We start from the raw sequence: 25,542 nt of genomic DNA, 5'->3' as shown, positions 1-25,542 counted from the left end.
ATGTTTCATTTACAAATGCAGGAACCCTTGTGTTTGGGGCATAGGTGCTCAGGATTGTGATGTCCTCCTGGTGGATTTTTTCTTTGATGAGAATGAAGTGTCCCTCCCCATCTCTGTTGATTAATTTTGGTTGAAAGTATTCTATTAGTTATAAGGATGGCTCTTCCAGTTTGCATCTTGGTTCCATTTGCTTGGAAAACCTTTTTCTAGCTCTTTACTCTGAGGTAATGTATATCTTTGTTGCAGAGGTGTGTTTCTTGAATATAGCAGAATGATGGATCCTGTTTTTTCACCCAATCTGTTAGTCTGTGTCTTTTGTTGGAGAGTTGAGTCCATTGATGTTGATAGATATTAGTGAGCAATGATTGTTAGTTTCTTTTATTGTGAAGTTGATAGTGATTGTGTGTTTGTGTGCTTGCTTTCTTTTGCATTTTGTTGTTATCTTTATCCTGTGTTTTCTTGGGTGTAGTTGATCTCGTTGGGTTGGAGTTTTCCTTCTAGAAGGTTCTATAGGGCTGGGTTGCTGTGTATATATTGTTTAAATTTAGTTTTGTTATGGAATTCTTTTCTCCATGTATGTTCATTGAAAGTTTTGCTGAGTATGGTAGTCTGGGTTGGCATCTGTGGCCGTTTAGTGTCTTCAATGAGATCTTCCCAGGCCCTTCATAGTTTCTGTTGAGAAGTCAGGTGTGATTCTGATAGGTCTACCTTTATAGGTTACTTGGCCTTTTTCTCTTGCTGCTTTTAATACTTTTTCTTTGTTCTATAGATTTAGTGTTTTGATTATTATGTGGCAGGAGGAATTTCTCTTCTGGTCTAGTCTATTTGGTATTCTGTAGGCCTCCATATGTTTACATCTTCCGTGCCTGAGACTCTCTCCTCCATCTTTTTGTATTCTGTTGGTGTTGCTTACCTTTGTGATTCCTGATATCTTCTCTAAGTTATCCAACTTCAGGCTTTTTCTCTGTTTATGTTTTCTTTGTTGATTCTAATTCCATTTTTATGTCTTGAAAGATTTTTATTCATTTTTAATCAAACCTATTTGATTGTGGATTCTAGTTTTTTGTTCGTTTCCTCTTTATATTCATCTAATAACTGAATAAGCATAGATTTAAGATCATTTTTCTGTCTTTCAGATGCATTAGGATATCCATTGATTTTGGGGGTTGCTGGTGAAGCCATGATGTCCTGCTTTTTGTTGGTTGTGTTCTTAAGCTGGCCTTTAGCCATCTGGTTGCTCCTTAGCCTTGGCTGTTTGTTTCTGGAGCCCACACTGCAGACTGTGTCCACCTGTCTCTGGAGTCTGGGGTAGTCTTCAGGAAAATGAGAGAGGTCCAGGGGTTTGAGAATGGGAGCTGGTGATTCAGATGCAGCTAAGAAAGGAAGGTTGCAGGCACATGTGCACAGGTGCAGGAGTGTGTAGGGGAGCATACCTTGAAGGCTAGGGGGAGCTCAGCAGTTGCCTGGAAGGGCTAGGTGTAAGAGCAGGTGAGGGTGCAAAATATGCCTGATTATCAAAGAAACTGCCCTGAGATGTTTGAAGACACAAATTATCCTTCATAGATCTACACTAGTAATTATATCATTTCTCAGACTGTCTTCCAGCTAGCTATAAAGCTTAGAATTGGGGGAGGGGCAAGATGGCGGCGCTGGGAGGACTCTCATTCTGAGCAGCAGCACAGCAGGATCAGCACAGTGACCAGCAATCAGAACTCTCGGCCATAAAACACAGTCATTGTGTTTCCCAGGTGAGAGGATACCCCACGGTGGGGGATTCAATCAGCTTTTAACTCACCCAGCTAAACCGCGGAAGAGATCCCGGTTCCGCCAGACACTTGGCTGCCGGCTGCCGGCTGCCAGCCGCCAGCCCCAGCCCCAGCGCAGAGCCACAAGCCAGTGTCTCTGGTCACGGTCCCAGACTGAACCCTGTGCACCACACTATCAGAGACTGGAATTTTCAGTCGAGAGATAACCCCAGGGTACAGGAAACGATTGGGACCGGCCTTAGGTCACCCAGACATCCCCTGGAAAAGACTTGGGCGGGTTCCACGGGCACCCCAGGAGCCAGCCCGGAGCCAGAGCCGGGGACCCAGGTTCCGGCACAGAGCCCTGCCTGCCTGCGCGCCTGATTCGCCGCCGGACATAGAAAAGGCGGGTCTGATCTCAGAGCACTCAGCTCACCCCCAACCTGAAAAGGTCCCCGGAAAATTACCCATCTGAGGGAGGCACTCAGGCTCCCAAAAGCCGCAAAGGCAGACACAGGCAGTTTCTGTGCACCAGACAGCTGGCAGAGACTGAGCCGCCATCACACAGCTGTGCTCCAGGCACAGGCAGTTACTGCGGCCAGCCAGCTGGCGGACACTGAGCAGTGTGCACCAGGGCAAAAAAAGACACTGGGAGTCCGTGTCTCCAGAGAATCCACGGGGAAGGAAGGAAACTACTGACCTAAATCACCCAATCCTTCCCTAGAAAAAGTCTAGCAGTCTAGTGGGGCCGAGGTGCCAGCACTCAGCTGTGCTCCAGACACAGGCACAAACAGTTGAGGCGCGCCTGATGTCCAACTGGGTCAAAGCAGCTGATCATTAAATTTACAACAAGAAACCCAGAAACAGGGCAGCTGCCCTCAGGACTTCCCTGGGTGAGAGGAGAACCCTCTCGACTAACAAAGACCACAGTTACCACTCAGGTCTATATCCCTGAGGTGAGCAACTCCTGAAAAAACACCAGCCATCCAGGGACTATACCCAAAAAGCTGAGAAGACATCCTTCAGGAAAAACCAGCTTTCTGCAAAGGGGATTCTCTCCACCACAGGATCCCCAGGAACCACCAGAAAATAACCCAAAACACCTAAGATAACACAATGGGTAGAGGCCAGCGTAAAAGCTCAAGCAACAAAAGACAGAGCAATATGGCATCTCCAGAACCCAGTTACCCAGGGGCAAGTAGCCCTGGATACCCCACCATAACTGAAATCCAAGAAGATGACCTAACAAGTATGCTCATGAAGATGATAACAGAGGAAACAAATAAGATTCGTAAAGACATAAAGGAAGATAAACTCAAACAGAATATTGCCATCCGTAAAGAAATAGAGGAAGCTGCAACCAAACAGTTTATGGCCTTTAGAAAGGAAATGCTTAAAACACTGAATGAAATGATAGAAACAGAGTTGAAGGAACTAAAAGAAAAACAGGAAAGTACAATCAGACAGGTGAAGGAAGTAAACAAAACAACTCAAGACCTGAAGATAGAATTGGAAAAATTAAAGAAAACACAAATGGAAGAAATAATGGAAAGGAAGAATCTAGGGAAGAAAACAGGAACTACAGAGATAAGCATAACCAACAGACTACAAGAGATGGAAGAAAGAATCTCAGGTGTAGAAGATACAATGGAAGAAATCGATGTATCTGTCAAAGAAAATGTTAAATCCGAAAAATTCCTGACACAGACCGTCCAAGAAATGCAAGACAATATGAAAAGACAAAACCTAAGAATAATAGGTATAGAGGAAAAAGAAGACTCCCTTCTCCAAGGCCCAGAAAATATTTTCAACAAAATCATTGAAGAAAATTTCCCCAAGCTAAAGGAGAGGCCAATTAGAATACATGAGGCCTACAGAACACCCAACAAATTTGACCAGAAAAGAAAATCCTCCCGCCACATAATAATCAAAACAGTAAGTATACAGAACAAAGAAAAAATACTAAAAGCTGCAAGGGAAAAAGGCCAAGTAACATATAAGGGCAAACCCATTAGAATCACACCTGACTTTTCAACAGAGACTATGAAAGCCAGAAGGGCCTGGACGGATATCATGCAGACCCTAAGAGAACACAGATGTCAGCCAAGGCTACTATACCCTGCAAAACTCTCAATCCTCATAGACAGAGAAAACAAGATATTCAACGACAAAAACAAATTTCAACAATACCTACAAACAAATCCAGCATTACAGAAGACACTGGAAGGGAAAATACAACACAAGAAAGCTAGCTACATTCAAGAAAACACAGGAAATAAATAACCTCACTTCAGTAAAACAAAAAGCAACCAAGCACACAACAGTATGACCACAGCCAACATCAAAATCAAGAGATCTAACAGCCACTGGTCATTAATCTCTCTCAACATCAATGGACTCAACTCTCCAATAAAAAGACACAGATTAACAGAATGGATACGTAAACTAAACCCAGCAATCTGTTGCATACAAGAAACACACCTAAGACACAAAGATAGACATTACCTGAGGGTAAAGGGTTGGAAGACGACTTTCCAAGCAAACGGACCCAAGAAGCAAGCAGGAGTAGCCACTCTAATATCTGATAAAATAGACTTTCAACCAAAATTAATCAAAAGAGATGGGGAAGGACACTTCATACTCATCAAGGGAAAATTCCACCAGGAAGACATCACAATCCTGAACATCTATGCCCCAAATACAAGGGCACCCACATTTGTGAAAGAAACATTGATAAAATTTAAAGCACATATAGATCCCCACACATTAATAGTGGGAGACTTCAACACCCCACTCTCAACAAAGGACAGGTCAACAAAACAGAAATTAAACAAAGAAACAATGTCTCTGACAGAGGTCATGAATCAAATGGACCTAACAGACATTTACAGAACTTTACACCCAAACACAAAAGAATTTACCTTCTTCTCAGCACCTCATGGAACCTTCTCCAAAATAGACCATATAGTGGGTCACAAAGCAAGCCTCAACAGATACAAGAAGATTGAAATAATCCCATGTATCTTGTCTGATCACCATGGAATAAAGCTGGACCTCAACAATAACAGAAATAACAGAAAGCCTACACACACATGGAAACTGAACAACTTGTTACTAAATGACAGCTGGGTCAGGGAAGAAATAAAGAAAGAAATTAAAGTCTTTCTAGAAATCAATGAAAATGAAGACACAACATACCCGAACTTGTGGGACACAATGAAAGCAGTGCTAAGAGGAAAGTTCATAGCACTAAGTGCCTTCAAGAAGAAATTCGAGACAGCTCATTCAAGCACCCTAATGGCTCACTTAAAAACCCTAGAAAAAGAAGAAGCAGACACACCAAGAAGGAGTAGACGGCTGGAAATAATCAAACTCAGGGCTGAAATCAATCAATTAGAAACAAATAAAACAATTCAAAGAATCAATGAAACCAAGAGCTGGTTCTTTGAGAAAATCAACAAGATCGACAAACCCTTAGCCAGGCTAACTAAAAGGCAGAGAGACACCACCCAAATCAACAAAATCAGAAATGAAAAGGGGGATATAACTACAGACACTGAGGAAATCCAAACAATCATTAGGACTTACTTCAAAAGTCTATATGCCACAAAATTTGAAAATCTAAATGAAATGGACAATTTTCTTGATCGATTTGACTTACCAAAGCTGAATCAGGACCAGGTAAATCAACTAAATAGTCCTATATCCCCCAAAGAAATAGAAGTGGTCATCAAAAGTCTCCCATCCAAAAAAAGCCCAGGACCAGATGGCTTCAGCGCAGAATTCTACCAGACATTCAAAGAAGAGCTAACACCAATTCTCTTCAAACTATTCCACAAAATAGAAACAGAAGGAATTTTACCAAATTCATTCTATGAAGCCACAGTCACCTTGGTACCTAAACCTCACAAAGACTCAACAAAGAAAGAGAATTTCCGGCCAATCTCCCTTATGAACATTGATGCAAAAATACTTAATAAAATACTTGCAAACCGAATCCAAGAACACATCAAAGATATTATCCACTATGACCAAGTAGGTTTCATCCCAGGTATGCAGGGGTGGTTCAATATACGGAAATCCATCAATGTGATCCACCATATTAACAAACTGAAAGAAAAAAACCACATGATAATCTCCCTAGATGCTGAAAAAGCCTTTGACAAAATCCAACATCCATTCATGTTCAAAGTATTGGAGAGATCAGGGATACAAGGCACATATCTAAACATAGTAAAGGCGATATACAGCAAGCCTATAGCCAACATCAAACTGAATGGAGAGAAACTTAAAGCAATCCCACTGAAATCAGGGACAAGACAAGGCTGCCCACTCTCTCCATATCTTTTCAACATAGTACTGGAAGTCCTTGCTAGAGCAATAAGACAGTTGAAAGAGATCAAAGGGATACAAATGGGAAAGGAAGAAGTCAAATTATCACTATTTGCAGATGATATGATAGTATACGTGAGTGACCCCAAAAACTCTACCAGGGAACTCCTACAGCTGATAAACACCTTCAGCAAAGTGGCCGGATACAAAATTAACTCAAAAAAATCAGTAGCCCTCCTGTATACAAAAGACAAAAGGGCTGAGAAAGAAATTAGGGAAACAACACCCTTTACAATAGCCACAAATGACATAAGGTACCTCGGAGTAACCCTAACCAAGGAAGTCAAAGACTTGTATGAAAAAAAATTTCAAATCTCTGAAGAAAGAATTAGAAGAAGATATGAGAAGATGGAAAGATCTCCCATGCTCATGGCTTGGCAAGATTAACATAGTAAAAATGGCCATCTTACCAAAAGCAATCTACAGATTCAATGCAATGCCCATCAAATTACCAACACAATTCTTTACAGACCTGGAAAGAAAAATTCTCAACTTCATCTGGAATAACAAGAAACCCAGAATTGCTAAAACAATCCTCTACAATAAAAGATCTTCTGGAGGTATCTCCATCCCTGATCTTAAGTTGTACTATAGAGCAACAGTTTTAAAAACTGCATGGTACTGGCATAGAAACAGAATGGTGGATCAATGGAACCGAACAGAGGACCCAGAAATAAACCCTCACACTTATGGACACCTGATCTTTGACAAAGACGCCAAAACCATACAATGGAAAAAAGATAGCATCTTCAACAAATGGTGCTGGTCTAACTGGATGTCTACATGTAGAAAAATGAAAATAGATCCATACTTATCACCCTGCACAGAACTGAAGTCCAAGTGGATCAAAGACCTCAACATAAAACCAGACACATTAAATCGGCTTGAAAAAAAAGTGGGAAATACCCTAGAACTCATTGGTACAGGGGAAAACTTCCTGAACAGAACACTAACAGCACAGGCTCTAAGAGCAACAGTCAATAAATGGGACCTCATGAAACTGAAAATCTTCTTTAAAGCAAAGGACACCGTCATCAAAACAAAGCGACCACCTACAGATTGGGAAAGAATCTTCACCAACCCTTTATCTGACAGAGGACTCATATCCAGTATATATAAAGAACTAAAGAAGCTGAAAAGCAGCAAACCAAGTAATCCACTTAAAAAATGGGGAACAGAGCTAAACAGAGAATTCTCTGGAGAGGAATACCGAATGGCAGAGAAGCACTTAAAGAAATGCTCAACCTCACTAGCCATTAGGGAAATGCAAATCAAAACAACCCTGAGATTTCACCTTACACCCATGAGAATGGCCAAGATCAAAAACTCAAGTGACAACACATGCTGGAGAGGTTGTGGAGAAAGGGGAACCCTCCTCCACTGCTGGTGGGAATGTAAACTTGTACAACCACTCTGGAAATCAATCTGGCGCTTTCTCAGACAACTAGGAATAGTGCTTCCTCAAGACCCAGCCATACCACTACTGGGCATATATCCAAAAGAGGCTCAAGTACACAAAAAGGACATTTGCTCAACCATGTTTGTAGCAGCTTTATTTGTAATAGCCAGAAGCTGGAAACAACCCAGATGCCCCTCAACTGAAGAATGGATGCAGAAATTGTGGTACATCTACACAATGGAATATTACTCAGCAATGAAAAATAAGGAAATCATGAAATTCGCAGGTAAATGGTGGGATCTGGAAAGGATCATCCTGAGTGAGTTGTCCCAGGAGCAAAAAGACACACATGGTATATACTCACTCATATAGACATACAACATAGGACAAACCCACTAAAACCTGTGCATCTAAAGAAACGAAGCAAGAGAGAGGACCCTAACTAAAATGTCCAATCCCCATCCGGAAAGGCAAAGAGGATGGACATCAGAAGAAGAAGAAAACAGGAAACAACCTAGGAACCTACCACAGAGGGCCTCTGAAAGCCTCTGCCCTTCAGACTATCAAAGCAGATGCTGAGCCTGATGGGCAACTGTTGGGCAGAGTGAATGGAATTTTAGGTAAGAACTGGGAAATAGTAAGAGCTGGAGAGGACAGGGTCTCCACAAGGAGAGCAACAGAACAGGAAAATTTGAATACAGGGAACTTCCCAGAGACTCATATTCCAACCAAGGACTATTCATGGAGATAACCCAGAACCCCTGCACAGATGTAGCCCAGGGTAGTTCAGAGTCCAATTGGGTTACATAGTAATGTGAAGAGGGACTGCCTCTGACATAATCTGATTGGCCTGCTCTTTGATCACCTCCCTCTGGGGGGGAGCAGCCTTACCAGGCCATAGTAGAGGACAATGCAGCCACTTTTGATGTGAACTGACAGACTAAGATCAGAAAGGAGAGGAGAACCTCCCCTATTAGTTGACTTGGGGAGTGGCATGCAAGCAGAGGGAGGAGGGAGGGTGGGATTGGGAGGGGAGGAGGGAGGGGCTTATGGGGGGATGCAGAATGAATAAAGTGTAATTGATGAAAAATTTAAAAAAAAATAATTTAAGAACCCTAAATGACTTTCAAAAGTGGAGGAAAACATGGAGTTAGTCAATTGGCATGGAGCACGTCTTGCCCCTGGGGGCAATGGTCTCCTGAACCTACTCAGACCTCGGACACCACCACTGCTATTTCTAGAACTGATGCAGGAAGTTCCAACGAGGGGGTTAAGGCTTCTCATAATATTTCCTATAAGCCCACACCTGTTTGTCTATATCCCCCATTTTTATTCATTATTGGCCAGATAGAGCCAAGTAATTGTGGTGATGATACTTGCTTTTTTGCCCAATGCCGGAATGCTAGTAAATTTAGGTATGCCCTGGTTACTCGCATGCCTCACTGCGTGCCTGTGCCCGTTGATGCCTCTCACGCTATGACTCTCTTCAGACAGAAAAGGGATCTTGGAACTACAGCCACCATTGTTACTACCATCTCATTGGCGGCTGTTGGAGCTACCACCGGGGCACTAGCCATGAGTCATACTGGGCAGACTGCTCAGACCCTGAACAATCATTTAGCCAATGTAGCTCATGCCTTAGTTGTACATAAAGGAATTAATGCTCAACTAAAAGGAAGCTTGATGGTGTTCAATCAGAGGATTGACCTCGTGCAGGAGCAAATTGATACCCTATGGCAAATCGCTCAACTTGGCTGTCAATGAAAATATGCTGGACTTTGAGTCACTAGCATATAACATGAGAATTTTTCCTGTGCTGCAAATCTGTCTAAACAATTGTCGAGCTATATTTTAGGTAATTGGACTGGAGAATTCGATACTACAATGGAGCAGCTGAGAGTGGCCATTGTCACAGTAAATTCTACCAGAGTGGACGCAGGACTAGCCGCAGGATTATCATCATGGATTGCTGCAGCCATGAATCATCTGAAGGAATGGGCGGGCATGGGAGCGTTAGCAGGCCTTCGGGTGTTGGTCACCTTGGTTGCCTGTGGTATATATGCAAGATTAGAGTCTCACAACAGTGTGATGCAGCCTTGATCATTCAGGCCTTTACAGCCTTTGAAGCAGGACATTCTCCCCAAGCATGGTTGGATACCATAAAAAGCTAAAATGTTACGCTCAGGATGCGAGGCTAAGCACTGCACTCAGGGTCAGCCGCTTTGGACCCAGAGAAGAGCATGTCTGGTTGCATGCGGGTTGATGCCCCAGGTCCCGCCTCTGAGAAAAAGGTATCGAACGGGTCTGATGCTCTTTGGGTGGATGACACCCAAACGAACATCGGTACAAAGTCCCAATTTATTTCTAATATCAGAGATCAGACCTCTACTCTTGCCGGATGCATCTAAAACAAAAAGGGGGAACTGTAGAGAGCTGCAGAATGCTATGCCTTAAAGATGGAGCTGGTTTCTGCCTTCCACCTTCCCGATGGTGAGTGCTCTCTGTCACGAACAGTTCCACATTTGGCTAAGGCTGAGGATCTGGCTTGCTTCCATGTATGTGGACCTATCTGCATTGCCCACGTGGCACGTTGGGGTTGGCTACCCAGAGGCTATTTAAGCTGTGGGCTGGCTTTCCCCAGGGTCCGAGGATTGTTCAAGGTTTCTGAATAAACTGCATTGAAAAAACAAAACAAAACAAAAAAAACCAAAAAAACAAAAAAAACAAAAATTAAATTACAAAAAGAAAAAAAAAAAAAGCTTAGAATCCCTCAGGTTCCTTACAATTTTCTCCAGTTCATTAATTTTTTTAAAGATGGACAAATTGGTTTTTTTACCCAGAACTTCTCACACCTTTAGTGGTTCTCTTTTGTGGGAATCACCCCAATGTCAGCCTTTGTATCACTTTAGTACAGCTTGAGGAGTTCTCTGAGAGCCTTCTAGCAAAATGGGCCCTCCACACACTGATTATGATTCTTCTTTTGTGTACACACAGGGAATCCAGCGCATCTTTCAATGAAAGGAACCAGGGGAAGCTACTTCTCATAGCAATGTCTGCTCTGACCAGTGTATTCCAGGAAGTAATTCAGGTGTTATTAAGGAGAAAAACAATTAAAAATTTACCTGTCTTTTGGTAAGTTCTGAGTGTACAGTTAAACAGGAAACCTTTTGCAATCAACTTATTCATAATTCTGTGAAAAGTTAACATTCATTGAAAACACTGCTATTTTGATTATAAAAGTAAAGTAAAAATTATTTATTTCTTTAGGAGAAAACAAGATTTTATTTGACAGGAAGAAATGCTGGGAATTGATTTCATAGAGGCGAAACAGTCTTAAAACGAGGAGAGCTACACATTTCTGGAAACTTTGGAGTAGGTTGATTTAAGGCAGCCTGACTTTTGGGATCATAAAACACAAAAGAGTTAGTTACTATGTTCCCACTAATGGTTCTAGAAGAAAGACAAGTACAACATCATCAATATTAGAAGAATGAGTTTAAATAGGGAACAGGGAAGACAAGATTTCAAAGAGACTAAAGTATTTGTAGTTCCTACTGAGGAAATGAGGGAGGGACTTCTGGGTCCACAGAGGCAGAGATTTTTTTTTTTTATTCAAATACTCTGGAATCTGGAAAAGGTTTTCTTTAGTCTCAGCATAACCAGGAAGAGAAAATGTCAGAAAGTACAATTTGGAATGAAGAAAGTCTCTTGGGCCAGTATGGCCATATGACTATAGCCACAGCACACAAGAAACTGAGGTGGAGACTGCTTGAGTCACTGTGGGTTCATTTTGGAACTGTCTCAAAAACACCTTAGGAGTCTATTTCTAAAGTTTGTAATAGCTCAGATTATTGGGCGACACTCAGCCCATTATTTTCTACAGCACTGAAACATGTTATGATAACAGCTGGTCATACTCTTGGGATTAATATGGTCATGTTTCTTACCTCATCTGGCTTGATGCTGTTTCTTACTTCATCTGGCTGGATTATAAATAAGAAACAAATCAGTGCAAGGACATTTCTACTCCTTATACATTCTTAAGATGAGGTGGAGTTGCTATGTTATGATAAAACTTTCTATAAACTCTGCAATTGAAGAAATCATCCCTGCCTATTTTCTTCAAGTTTAAATAAAAATGTTCTTACTTTTCAGAGACTGTCTGCCTGGTGGGATATTTTAAAAGTTGATTTCTGTTAGAGACAACTAAAGAGATGAAAAGAAGCTTGGATCAAAACGTAAATTCGCACAGCTAGAGAAAATGGTAGGGAGGTACCTGCTCTGCATCTGCAATAAAAAGACTATTAATGAAAAATATAATAACTTAAACTGTTTATATAGGGATACACAACAGACATTTAGACTAATATTTAGTGGGCTGATAGGCAAATATATAAGATCTTCACAAGCTCTTTGTGGGTTATAGAAAATTACTCTCACAGACTGTGTTTGGGTTGGCAAGAAAATTATTGCCTAGAAAGACTGATGGACATGAAGGTTAGTCTTCCACAAATTATCCTATCTTTTCTTTTTAAGTGTTATTGAATCAAACATTCGTCACTGAATTTCTCCTCTTGGTGGTGACAGACATATAAAACTGAATCCTATTTTCTTTGCTATGTTCCTTACTATGTACTTTGTCAATGTGTCTGGAAATGGAGCTATTCTGATTATCATCATTTTGAACCCAAGACTCCACTCACCTATGTATTTCTTCCTGGGAAACCTAGCATGTCTGGATGTCTGCTACTCCACTGTGACAGTGCCAAAGATGCTGGAGAACTTCCTCTCCACAAGCAAATTTGTCCTTGGGATGCATAACTCAGCCTCATTTCTTTCACTTCCTGGATAGCACAGAGGCCCTGCTACTGACAATCATGGCATTTGATTGTTTCATAGCTGTGTGTAATCGACTGCCCTTTCAGCATGAATTGTCAGGTCAGTATTCAAGTGGCTGTCATCAACTAGGTCGTTCCTTTTCTTCATGCTCTGCTTCACTCCATATTGATATGTCGTTTGAACTTTTATGATTCCAACTTTATCCATCATTTTTTCTGTGATGTTAAGCCATTGTTGGAGTGGGCCTGTGGAAACACTGAACTCAACAGGTGGCTGCTAAATACTCTCACAGGGACCATTGCCACTGGCCTTTCTTCCTGACATTTCTCTCCTATTTCTACACTATCACCCATCTGTTTCACAAGACCCGTTCTTGCAGCACACTCTGCAAAGCGCTGTCTGCTTGTGCCTCTCACTTTATTGTTGTCATTATTTTCTATACTCCTATTCTCTTTACCTTTATCAGCTCTGCTTCAGGGAGCTCCCTGGAAAAGGACAGGGTCATTGTTGTTATATATACAGTGGTCACTCCTGCTCTCAATCCACGTATCTATACTCTGAGGAACAAGGAAGTGAGGGGTGCTTTGAATAGGAAAATCAGAACATAGTTCTGACTTGAAGAAATCTAGTGAACTATTCTGAACTATTTAAACACAAGCGATTAAGTGTGAAATTAGTTGATTCTGCAATTGTTTATGATATGTATAACAAAGATGACCAGGTAAGAGAATAAATATATGAGAAAATATGGCTTAACTGGATTTAAAATTGCAATCTCTATATAAAAGGAAAATTAGAACAAACTAGTTACCCACTCTAAAATGCCAGTCCTGAATTTGTTTGGGAGATAACTATTGATGAAACTGACTTATAATCCTTTCATATATGTTTGCATGTAAAATCAAGTATGTGAGTTGTTGATAGCAAATAAAAGAAACTTTTCTTAAGTATTGCCATTTTGACTTCAGACTCCATTTTATCTAAGGTAACCAACTCCCTCTCTAAGCAACAATAGTTACCCAAAACATAATGCCTGTTCCCAATAACAGGAAGAACAAATGAATTTGATTGGTTGGACAAAACCATTTATAGCTAATGTCAGTTGAGAATGATAGAACACTTGGGAAAGTCCCTAATCTTCAAATTCTGATTAGAAAAAATTATAACTGTAACTTGGCCCAGATGCCTTTGGGTTTTGTGCTTATAAACCCTGCCTCAGCCCCTGTTTGAGGCTGCCAGAAGAAACAAGGCTCCTGAGTCCTTGTCTGGTGGCCCTGATAGATCAGAGACTCGGCTTATGTGCTGGGATAATAAAAGACTTTGCTGTGTCATGGGCCCACTGGTGTTTTCTCTCCCCCTCCTCATGGTGCACAAGGGATTTGGTTTAACAAGATATGCCTATATTCCCCATGTTTTGGATAGATGGATATTCATAGGTATATTTATCTATAAGGCCACTTTAGTTTAACATCCAATAATGTAATCAATAAAATCATTTTAGGAGGCAGTACTGGTAACTGAACCCAATATCTCACACATGTATGCTTTACTTCTGAACTACCTTTTGTTTGTTTTTTGTTTTGTTTACTTTTGTTTTAAGGCAGGGTTTCATGAAAGTGAACTGGAACTGACTGTTACCTAGGAAGGCTTTGAATATGCTGATTTCCTGATCAACCTCTCAAGCTGCTGTGAATACAGCCCTGTCATTGGACCTATCTATGATCAAGAAAATTATAATTCTTGGGGTTGGATTGCACAAAGAACAAAGTATAGTGATATATGCACATGAATAAATCACAATAAAAGCCATTACTTATATACTCTAAAATTATGATATTGTAATGATTTTTATATTTTGAAGATTTTAATGTAAAGCCATTGATGTCCAACTAGAAATATAAAGTTCAAGTTGAAATAGGAGGTAAGTGTGATTTTAAGAAGTATGGCTTAATTTCTTATTTTTCAAATGGGAAGGCAAGCAATTGAGATAAGTGACAGAAAGAATTTTAAAATGGCAGATGTCAAGCATATTCACAAATAAAAGCAAAGCATCAAGTGCTTGGACATGGTGTAAAAGGATAGGAGTACAACAGTGAACAACAGACAGAGAACAAATAGATCCAGAAATGTTGAACTTAAGATCTGTAAAAGAAATAACATCCAGCATAGGATGCTAATTAAAATGATGGGAAAGGACACATTTCTTTCACCAGTGAAGTTTTAAGCAATAGACAAAAGAAAAGCCTCCACAGAGATCCACAGGTGCACAGCCAGACACTTTAAGAATGGCTTCACATAGGAAATTGCTGATCCATGTGGCAAGAATATGCAGGAGAACGGGGCTGCAGCCCTTCCGAGCTTGCTCACTGGTGCTATAGTGGTGTTCATCTCGAGAAATCTTGCCAGGGAGAGCCAAAACGCCTACATTTTTACATCTCCAAGGTTCAAAATCTTCTCTTTGGAGGTCTTTGGGTTCTTCATTCGCTAAATGATAGCTCTGAAAGTGGGGGCAGGTTCAGGAAACTATCTGTGATGTGTCTTAGACTCACAGATAAAGCTATATGTGTTCTGAAGTACAGACTATGCTGCAGAGTGAAGCAGAAGGTATTTGGCAACAGCAGATCAACCTCTGGGAGGAGAAGACTGTGTGGTACTGTTAATGGGTGTGTATGATGATGGCAGCGACAGGCCCTTGGCGATTCTGAATTCCCTGGTGATGCCTGTAAGACTTCTCAAGATGAACCTCCACAAGTTCATCCCTTGTCAACTTATCATCACACAACACATCATTTTAAACCATAACATTCCACCGTTGCCCCTGAAATCTCACATTCATTTAATAATGCAAAAGCACCATTTTGGTGCTTTTGAGGGAATCAAAATTCAGCTCAAAGCAGTCTGCACTGGCATGAATACATGATTTTCAAGGAATGGCACTGTTTTGGGAGTCTGTGGAAACTTTGTGAAGTAGAATGTAGCTTGAAGAAATACATTTCTAGAGATGTGCCTTTTATAGTCACCCCAGTTCCCATTCTCACCTCTTACTGCTCTTTGTGGACCATGAGGTAAGAACTTCTTCCATCATTCTTCTGAAGTGACAGGACCAAGAAAAAAATGTCAACCCCTGGGAACTGTCAACCAAATGAAATTCTCCTTCTCCTTCTTCTACCAGCCTAGGATACTAACTAACTTCCATTGACTCCATGCTGAAAAATCTCCCTAAATCATCACCGATCCTGTTCAGCATCCCAGAAACAGATCTGTCTAGGGCATGACAGGAAGAATCCTGAATCCATATGCCAGTGGGGAGGAAAGAACTAGAAAGTAGATTGGTTTAATTTCTAAAATACTAAATAAGTTGACAGATATAGGTAAATAAATATTAATTAGCCTAAGTTATCTAAAGTGAATTATATTGCTTGTATCTAGGAACAAACCAAGAAAATCTATTCCTCAATGATTAATTCCTCATCTTATCTACACATACAGAATATGAAACCTCAATGACTTATAGCACATCTAATTTAGATTATTTGAATTATTACAGTTGTAAAAGCTTCTCTATTGTGGTCACACCTTGTCCTTGCAGAAAAGAATCCTTCTCAGATTCTGTTAAAAAAACTCTTATCTTATTACCTGGACCAGTAGGCCCTTCTTCAGTGATGGTTTCCTGAAAAGGAGGACCAGGAATGAAAAAATAAAGAAGACAAGAAAGTTGGGGCCCAGGAGATTTTTCATGAGCTGATGACTCATAAGTAAGTTTTTAAGAATCACAACATTTTATATACTGCTTGCAAGATTAAAATGGGACAGAATCAGCAGAAAGCTATAACACAATGGGATGTAGTCAGCCAGAAGCTAATCAAAGCCGTGTTGCACCAAGAAAATATAGTATATCTCAGGTGGATCACAAATGAGCATACAGCAGCTGGGATAACCACAGTTCTTTAAGGAAGAAAACAACAGGTTCACAGGAACTGAAACTTTAACTCCTGAAGGACCCTGACCCTAGCTCCAGACTGAACCTTTCCAAGTTTGTCCTTGGGCAATAACTGGTGTTCCCTTTGTCCTTTCATCAGAGCCCCTGAGAAAGCCTTGGGTTGGCCTGGCTTCCAGCATTTTAAACTGTGAATATAATTCAGTAGTGTGTGCACAGCCTAGTATCTAAGTAGTTGACCCAGTGCTTCTGTGGCTTACTGTTTCCCTGGGATGCCTCCTATGCCGCACATTAGATTTGATTTACACATTTTCTTCCTGTTAATCTGACCATATCAAGTTGATTTTTGAACAGAGTCATTTTCATAAGAGGATGGAAGAAATAGGATAATCAGCTTTAGTAGGTGCTTTCAGGCACCCACAAGACACAGAAAGTTTATACTCTCATGATCTTGGGAATGCACTAGCTCTCTCTATACCACCAACTTCTAGACATCTTTATTAGAAAGAAAAAGAGATTTTACTCGTTTTACATATTGCCTTGGTGGTACCAAATAGTTAAATATAATTCCTAGCTGACTGCAGTGAATGGTGTACTGTTGAGCTATTTATAAATTGTAAAATTCATTATCAAATATGGTAAAAATTGAATGAGTAATATATAGGAGAATGGAACTAGACTTCTCATTTAGATAAAATTAGGTTTGCAATGTTGTCAGGATCTAAGGGTGTGTAATTAATGAGTAGGACACATACTTATTTAGAAAAGTGCAACTTAAAACTCCTACATCAGTTAGAAAGGTCCTTTTATGACCAGGAAATATGACCACATGTGCACTACTCAAGTTTTTCTGAGTTAATAATGTTGATCAATAACTGGAAATATATCATGAATTTTAAATATCTTTCTGATTTCACATCTGAATTGTGATCAATATTTTATGGCTGTTTAATTAGTGATTATATTATTCAAATACATCTACAGTCAAATATTTCTCGATGGAAATTTATTACAGATTTTCCACTAATGAGTAACTCTGGGAACTGACTCTCAAAGGCTAAAAAAGATTTGTTCTATAGTCAAATCTTTTCTGATCCCAAGAGAGGGTAATACAGATAATGCCAGGTTTATAGACTCCATCACCTTTGCTTTCACATATGGTCTCAGCAATGTAAAGAAAGGGCAGAATGCTCTTAAATCTAAGAACATTGGGTAGAGTGGATGCTTCTAGGTTCACCACTCATTAGTGGATTAGAGAAGTCAGAAGGTAAGTATGGAGGGTATTTTATAGAGTGTGAGCTCGTAGTTCAGATTGGAACATAGAAGGTAATGTATAGAACATCATTTCATTTGTATGCTAGTTTCCAAAGTTGGAATAAATAACCCACCTAAAAGAAAACATCTTTCACAGCGAAACTGCTCCTATGAAGACATTATATATACATAATAATACACATATGCATATATGATACACACACAAATAAAAACAGAATTGAAGAGAAAAAACAGAATTGAAAACTTGAACATCAAGATTGATTTTTTTTTTACAGATATTTGACACATGAAACTGGAAATAGAAGAATAGTACAAAAATGAACTTAAAAGAAATTTAAAACCAGAGGAGAAAACAGATAAGGAGACTGAAGATGAATCAGAGAGATCACTAGAAACCAGGAGAGTGTTGTGAATAACTAAAAAGTCAGACAAAGAAAGGGTCTGAAGTAAAGACAAAGCATTTTCAATTGGGTTATCTTTTTGAGAAATCAAGTAATAACTTAAGGACTGAAATTTGAAGCTGATATTGACGAGAATTATTTTGGGAAATACAAGTGGAAGGGTTTGTTTAAAGAGGGTTCAAGAAAGCATAGAGATAAAGCTGTTGGATTAGACAGTAACTAGTGATTGATATGGAATTTTTTGGAGGGATATATCATAAGAAGTAGATAAGTCTTTACATGCGACCACAGATGCTGAACTAGTTTTCAGATAACCTCAGTACTGAGGCTCAGTTCCTCTGAGATCCAATATGATCTATATATTTTATAGATAAACAGGTTTGAGGTGAATACATTAGCAGTGAGAGTGTTTAGCATGGGGGAGTGACAACTTGAGAGGCATGACATTGCCTGATGGAGGGAAGGATTTTCTCTAAGAAGGAGTTTAAGGGTAGGCATAATCTTATATGAAAGTAACATCCTAATTTCCAGTACAAAGGGGAAGTGGGGTAGATGGAAACAGTATTGCAGGTATGACTGACAAAACAATCTGATGTTTTTATTCAATACAGCTAACTTGGAGAATCAGCTGTTTTCACTGATAAAGAATAATGAGAAAAAAACTCAGGGAAGTGAATGGTTCTGAAAATTGTTGTACGACATGAAGTGATACAAACTCAGAAAAGCAGAAGCCTCATATTCTTTCTCAAATGCAGATTCTAGCTTGTCATGTGCACATGTCTGTGTTTAAACTGGTGTAACTGTACATAAAGCCTTAAAAACTATAAAAGAGACCATAGGAGGATGAGAGAGAGACAGAGAATGAGAGAAAGTGTGTGTGTATGAGGGAGAGAGAGACAGAGTGCAAGAGAGAGAGAGAGACAGACAGACAGACAGACAGAGAGCTTATTTTTGTGGTGCTTTAGGAACACACAATCTATACTCAAATTATGTGGAGAACTAAGTCCTAGTTGGGAGACGTTATAATTTTAGTTGTTTTGGTTGCCTTTTCATACTGCACAGTAAAGACAATATAAGAGGCTCAGAATTAAACTTTTAAAAAAGCGAGTCATGTTATGCTAACTGTAAATAATGACCTATATTTGAAAGACAAAAGATCTTTGTAGGTATGACCACGGTATCCTTTTTTTTCCTTTCCTTTTTTTTTCATTCATATGTTCCTTAACTTCTGGCTGCTCACAATATGTAGATGTCCTAATAATAAATGTTTTAGAATAAGGAGACATGAGTTTTCCATGAATGTGTTTTTAAAAGACAACAGGGAACTATAAAGTTTCACAAAACTGACATTCACCTGGAGATCCTATTAAGTCACAGGTGTTCACACTTCACCCCAAAGATTCTCCCTAGGACACTAGGGTAAGATATGAGGTTGGACAAGGCAACCCAATAGGAGGAAAAGAGTCTCAAGAGCAGGAAATAGAATCAGAGACACACCTGCTGTCATTGTTAGGAGTCTCACAGAAATATCAAGCTAACAGCTGTAATATATACACAGAGGACATGGTGCAGACCCACGCAGGTCCTGTGCTTGCAGATTCAGTCTCTGTGAGCCCATAGGAACACTAACTCAGTGGCCCACATTGTCCTGCTGTCCTACATCCCCTCACACTCCTGAAATCTTTCCTCCCCTTCTTCCACTGTCTATTCCTCTTGGAAGTGATTAGAGCTTTTTGTTCAAGAACTTTCAGGTGGGCTGTAAAGTTGCTAGCATGAGATCTCTCCAGTTTTTTTTTTTTTTTGTTTTGTTTTTTTTTTTGTTTTTATGTAGGCATTAAATGATGTGAACTTTCCTCTTGACACCATTTTCATTGTGTCCCATTAGTTTAGGTATGTTGTATATTCATTTTCATTGAATTCTAGAAAGGCTTTAATTTCTTTCTATTTCTTCCTTGACCTATTTTTCATTCAGTAGAAAGTTGTTCAGTTTCCATGAGTTTGTAGGTTTGCTTTTGTTTTTGTTGTTGTTGATATCCAGCTTCAATCTGTGGTGGTCTAACTGGATTCAGGGAATTATATTGAGACTTAATTTGTGTCCTCTTTTTAAATGATTTTTTTATTGTAAAGTATGTGTGTGTTTGTGTGTGTGTGCTCAAGTGTGTGCATGTGAGCTTGCACATGAGCGCCAGTTCCCACAGAGACCAGAAAAGGGTATTAGATACCTTAGAACTAGAGTTACAGGTGCTTGTGAGTCACCTGACATGGACGTGGGGAGCCAAACTTGGGTCTTCTGGAAAAGCAGCAATGCTATTAAGTATTGTGCCATCTCTCTAGCCCAAAACACATCTCTCTAATTTATTTCACCCAAGGTTGGCTTTGATTGGGTTTATGAGAAAATGTCTAGTTAAAGCAAGAAAAGAAAAGGTGAACAAGCTATCTACATGTTACATAAACAGAAAACCTCATTATTGGCAAGCAGTTGATGAACAAGAATTCTTTTGTTTCTCTCCTGCTATTAGTAGAGCTTTGTCTATTACATTAAACAGATGGACTCCTTCCTAGATCTCCTATTCTTCTCATGAAAAGAGTAAAAACATAATTAAGTAGAAAATACAATGAAGAAAAAATACTACTGGAGTCTGAAAAGAAAGGGAATCATGAAAAGAAAGAAAGAAGGAAAGAAGAGAAACAAGATAAAATGGAACTAAATATTAAAGTAGATTCTCTGTCAGCTCAGTTCTCAGTAGTGCATACTGTATTTTTATCCTTTACAATATTCTTTCATTTTTCTTGGCGAGTTTTCAAAGCCATTATTTTCTTTGCAACAGAGTCACATTTTTCTTATTCTGACTCTCCTTGACCAGGTCATACGGAGGCAACTTCCAGATCACCATCTTATCCTGAAGACCAGTAATAATCCTTTAAAAAGGCACATATTCTTTGACCTTTTTAACAGAAATTGTGGCTTCTACTCTCAGGAAATTCACAATTCAACCATTCAACAGAGAAGAGAAAATTTATACATCACAGAAACTAGAAAACCCCTTCAGAAAATATCAACGTAAGTACCAGATCATCTTGTCTATATATTTAACAAGAGGTAAGATAATAAAAGGTAAAATATTCAATAATAGTTTAATGGTGGGGAAAAAGATAAGGTTATAACATACACTTGAAGCCCTGGTAAACTGACTAAAAATGAAGAACTTTTAGGTGAGAAAAAAAGTGGGGTTAATGTTAACAAGAATGCATGGTGTCAGGAGTGACAACTAGAGAAGCTGTGGGTAACCAGCCAGGATGAGAAGACTGTCTAGCTAGGGGTGGAACAGGCAGGCAGAGGAACACTTAGGAGTTCCCAGTAACCAGGTTCAGTAGAAGCGTCATTTGAGCACTAGAAAGTCAAGGCAAAACTGGAAGGTTTGCAGTTTGAATTATTAGAGTACAGTGAGTGACTGGGTGGATGAGGAAATGTCTACTTAAGGCAAGAAAAGAAAAGGCGAGCAATGCGCCGAAATGAGGGAAAATTTGTGGAGAACTATGTTAGAACACTGTTTAGAGACGAGAGATTGAAAGATATTAACGCACCAGTGTTTTCAAGTCACATTAGCAGGACAATGCCTGGAGAAAAGGTGTTTCTTTCCAGAAATCCTAAAATGAAAATGAGCTGCAGAAGAAGACAAGGTAGTGCCCACTTCTGCCTTCCATCTCAGCCAATTTATCAATTTCACAGTAAGCACTTACTGTTTTTAAGTGGAAAGCACTAGGCATACTCTGAAGAGGAAAATAAGATTCTGCTCTGCTCTAGCATAATACGTCTCATTTCCTTGTGAAGGAGGCAGACACACACACACACACACACACACACACACATGCACACACATGCACAGTAACAAGGTAGATCTGCCAATCAACCTGAGATTGCAAGGATGAACCCTATGGTTTGAAACCACGCATTCTCTCTCAGAGTCACAGATCAGTGAGGTTCTGAGATGGTGGAACAGGCTGTGGTAGGACTTTTGGTTGTCTTTCAGATTAGGTAAAGATGCAATGATTAGGCACTAGTGGTTTAAGAAGCATTACCAGAAGTCACAGACACAGACTTCTCACATCTTGCTGTGTGTTGCTCTCTGCTGTCTCAGAGTCCAACAGGCAGTGTTCTTCCATCTTTATTTGACCTTTGATACAAAATAAATATTTTTATTTTACTACTTAGTTTATAATATTATGCTAGCAACAGAAACTGACCAAGACAGAAAATTGGTACCAAGAAATGTGAATGTTGCTGATAACACTTTGAATTTGGACAGTAAGACATGATGAGTTGATGAGGTATCCCCAAATCAAAATATTCAGAGCCTTAGAAACCACACAGTTTCATAAAAATACAGTTGTCCAGGTAACTTCTTTTAAGCAAATAAGTTACATGATTTTGTTTTTTGAAGGAGCTATCTTGGCAGCCCTGTGAACAATACTTTAGTCGAGGCAACAGTGGTCACAGCATGTCACTCAGGGAAACAGCGGTACACTACTTAGTCAACCAGAGCTATAACCAGAAGGGTGCCTCAGTGGATGGATAGGAACATTTATTGAAAACCCACTGTGTGCAAAGTACTAAGATGCAGCCTCTGTCTTCAAAGGAATCATAGTAAAAAAGATTCACAGGAAAGCAGTTATTCTATCATGTAACACAATATTCAAGTAGCACAGCTTTCACCTAGAGAATTCCAGGAAGCCTCTGCCTATTAAGAAATTGTCTTTATGTCTCTTAGGGAGCCATTTTTAATGAACTCCAAATCTTGTCCTTCCTTTTGCTATTCTAGTTTCCATCACTCAACTGGTGCTGTAGAGGAGATCCATTGCCAAGGGACCAGGTGTGGGTTAATGCCCATTCTTTCCTGCATGAATTGTCTTCACACCAATTTCTTCTTAAAACACAAAACCCAGAATGAATTGCAGTCAGGCTCCTGGCTTTATCCTCTTGGGACTGTCCAGTGACCCAGAGAAAAGGCAGGTCCTTTTTAGCATCTTCCTAGTTCTCTACTTGCTGGGCCTCCTAGGGAACCTGCTACTTTTGTTAGCTATTGGTGCCGATGTCCACCTCCACACCCCCATGTATTTCTTCCTCAGTCAGCTCTCCCTTGTGGATCTTTGCTTCATCACCACCACAGCCTCTAAAATGCTGGCAGCTTTGTGGACTGGAGATGGATCAATATCATTCTCTGGATGTCTGACTCAGTTGTACTTCTTTGCTGTTTTTGCAGACATGGATAACCTGCTTCTGGCAGCCATGGCTTTTGACCGCTATGCTGCTATCTGTTACCCTCTGCACTACCCAGTTCTAATGACTTCTTGCAGATGTGCAGTTCTGGCCAGTGGGTTGTGGGGAGTAGCGCATTGTGTATCTCTGGCCCATACCTTGTTGCTCTCTGAGTTATCCTTTCATACCAATCAAGAGATTCCTCATTTTTTCTGTGATTTTGGGCCTCTCTTATGGCTTTCCTGCTCTGATGTCCACCTCAATGAGGGCCTGATGATGGCTTTGGCTGGGGTTTTAGGAATCAGTGCATTTCTCTGCATTGTGAGTTCTTATGGTTGTATTTTCTATGCTGTGTCTAGAGTTCCATCTATACAGGGGAAAAGGAAAGCCATGACCACATGCAGTTCCCACCTCTCTGTGGTCCTCCTCTTCTACAGCACAGTCTTTTCCACATACCTGAAGCCCCCATCTCATTCTCACTCCTCTGAGGAGGTGGTAGCTGCTGTCATGTATACCCTGGTAACTCCCACCCTGAACCCCTTCATTTACAGTCTGAGAAATAAGGATGTTAAGAGTTCACTGAGAAGGATCCTGAACATGGAGAAGTCTCAGGACTGAGAATCATCACTCCGGAAGGATCACACTCTACATCACTTCCACACATGCAAAATGAGTCTGTAACACCATGGCTCATGGGAGGGTTATATGATTGCTGTGGTTGATCTTCAGTGTTAACTCAACTGGATTTGGAATTACCCAGAGCACACATATCTGGGCATGTCTGTGAAGGTGTTTCTGGAGAGATTTCACTGAGGAAGAAAGATCTATCTTGAGTGTGGGTGGCACCATCCATTCCACAGAATGGTCCTGGACTGAACACGACGGTTAAAAGAAAAACCCTAGCTTTCTATCGTTCATCTGTCTTTGCTTGTTGATCACTGGTGCAATGTGATTTGCTACCCCATCCTCCTGCTGCTGTGCCTTTCTCATCCTGATGTATTGTATTCTTCAAATCTTAAACAAAATGAAACTTTCATTCCTAAATTGTGTCTGTCAGGTATTTTGCCACAACAACAAGTAACAAATACAATGATCTATTAGAAATAACACTATGTTGGGTTTGATATTCTCTAATCTATCTTCTTGTACTCATATTCCAGAAGTGTGAATATCCATTGCAATCAGTACAATCATTTAATATTTGTTAGAATTTCTACCAGTGGTTTAGTAACAACAGCTCCCTAATATACTTGTAGGCTTTACAGTCTCCCCTATCCTGGAGATCTAGTGAATTTAAGTATTTCTGTCTTTTTATAATACCCTTCCTCCAGCTGAAATTGGATGCCACTGATAAATTATGTTAAAGGGAGCTTTAGAATTTACAGAAGTTAAATCACAAGTAAGAGGTTAGGAAGCTGGTGAGTCTGACAATAACCCAGGTCAATAGGAGCAGGAAGATAAAGAATATCATTTTATTCTATATTTCAATGGAGTGTATATTCCAGGGCTCCCTTTAAAATAATTTATTATTGTTATTCTGTGTATATGTATTATATGTGTAAAGTTACTTATGACATATCATTTCGTGGGAAAGCAAATTGCAAATTCCATTATCAAGATTGCGTGCTCAAGCCCAAATGCACAAATTAGGATCTCTTCAAAGGTCATACCACAATAACATAAATGAACATCGTTCTAGATTTGTTTCTGTATTGGTGTTTCTGTTTCTGTAATTTTCTTTCCATTACTCACTAGTAGCAGTGCTGCATAGAGCAACAGGCTACAGAGTGACAATTCAGTACATGTCTTCATTGTGTGATCATCAAATACTTATGGTATATTTAAGAAATATACCTTAACTACTATGAGTAAACAACTCAATAGTAGTTTACATAATCTTTTCAACCAACATTTGAAATTTGTTGAACTATTATCTTCAGAAGACTAACGGGAAATTCTGAGGAAGAACAAAGATACTTGTCTCCAGCCTACTGTGGGATATTTTTCAATCAAGAAACTGAAAGTCTAATAGAAAAATCTTGACTGTCCTACTTCTTAGGTCACATTTTAGTTGGTTTGCAGTAGCGAAGGCTTCTTAGTGCCTGATGCACCTCCTGGTTCCTCAAGGTGTAAATGACAGGGTTGAAGATGGGAGTGACCACTGTGTAGAGCAGGGCAACCACCTTGGAGAGGAGCTGGGAATGGACAGCCGAGGGTGCAATGTACAAGACCATGAGTGTTCCATAGAACGTGGACACCACAGCCAGGTGAGAGGAGCAGGTGGAGAAATCTCCTTA

General features: G+C 39.9%; 1 protein-coding gene and 1 pseudogene across 1 annotated transcript; both read left to right on the top strand.

Annotated features, from left to right (window-relative positions):
* Window positions 1-11,230: 11,230 nt before the first annotated feature.
* Window positions 11,231-12,983, top strand: LOC110562331 (olfactory receptor 12D1-like; annotated as a pseudogene).
* A 9,887-nt stretch (window positions 12,984-22,870) lies between these two features.
* On the top strand, window positions 22,871-23,887 carry LOC110562337 (olfactory receptor 1361-like). Its single transcript, XM_021659051.2, has one exon. It carries the CDS (start codon window positions 22,934-22,936, stop codon window positions 23,861-23,863), a length of 930 nt encoding a protein of 309 aa, XP_021514726.1. The 5' UTR covers window positions 22,871-22,933; the 3' UTR covers window positions 23,864-23,887.
* Window positions 23,888-25,542: the final 1,655 nt, after the last annotated feature.

Source organism: Meriones unguiculatus, chromosome 16, assembly GCF_030254825.1.
Source record: "Meriones unguiculatus strain TT.TT164.6M chromosome 16, Bangor_MerUng_6.1, whole genome shotgun sequence".
NCBI classification, from domain to species: Eukaryota; Metazoa; Chordata; class Mammalia; order Rodentia; family Muridae; genus Meriones; species Meriones unguiculatus.
The sequence above is the reverse complement of the archived record's forward strand: the minus strand, read 5'-3'. Positions and strand labels throughout refer to the sequence as shown.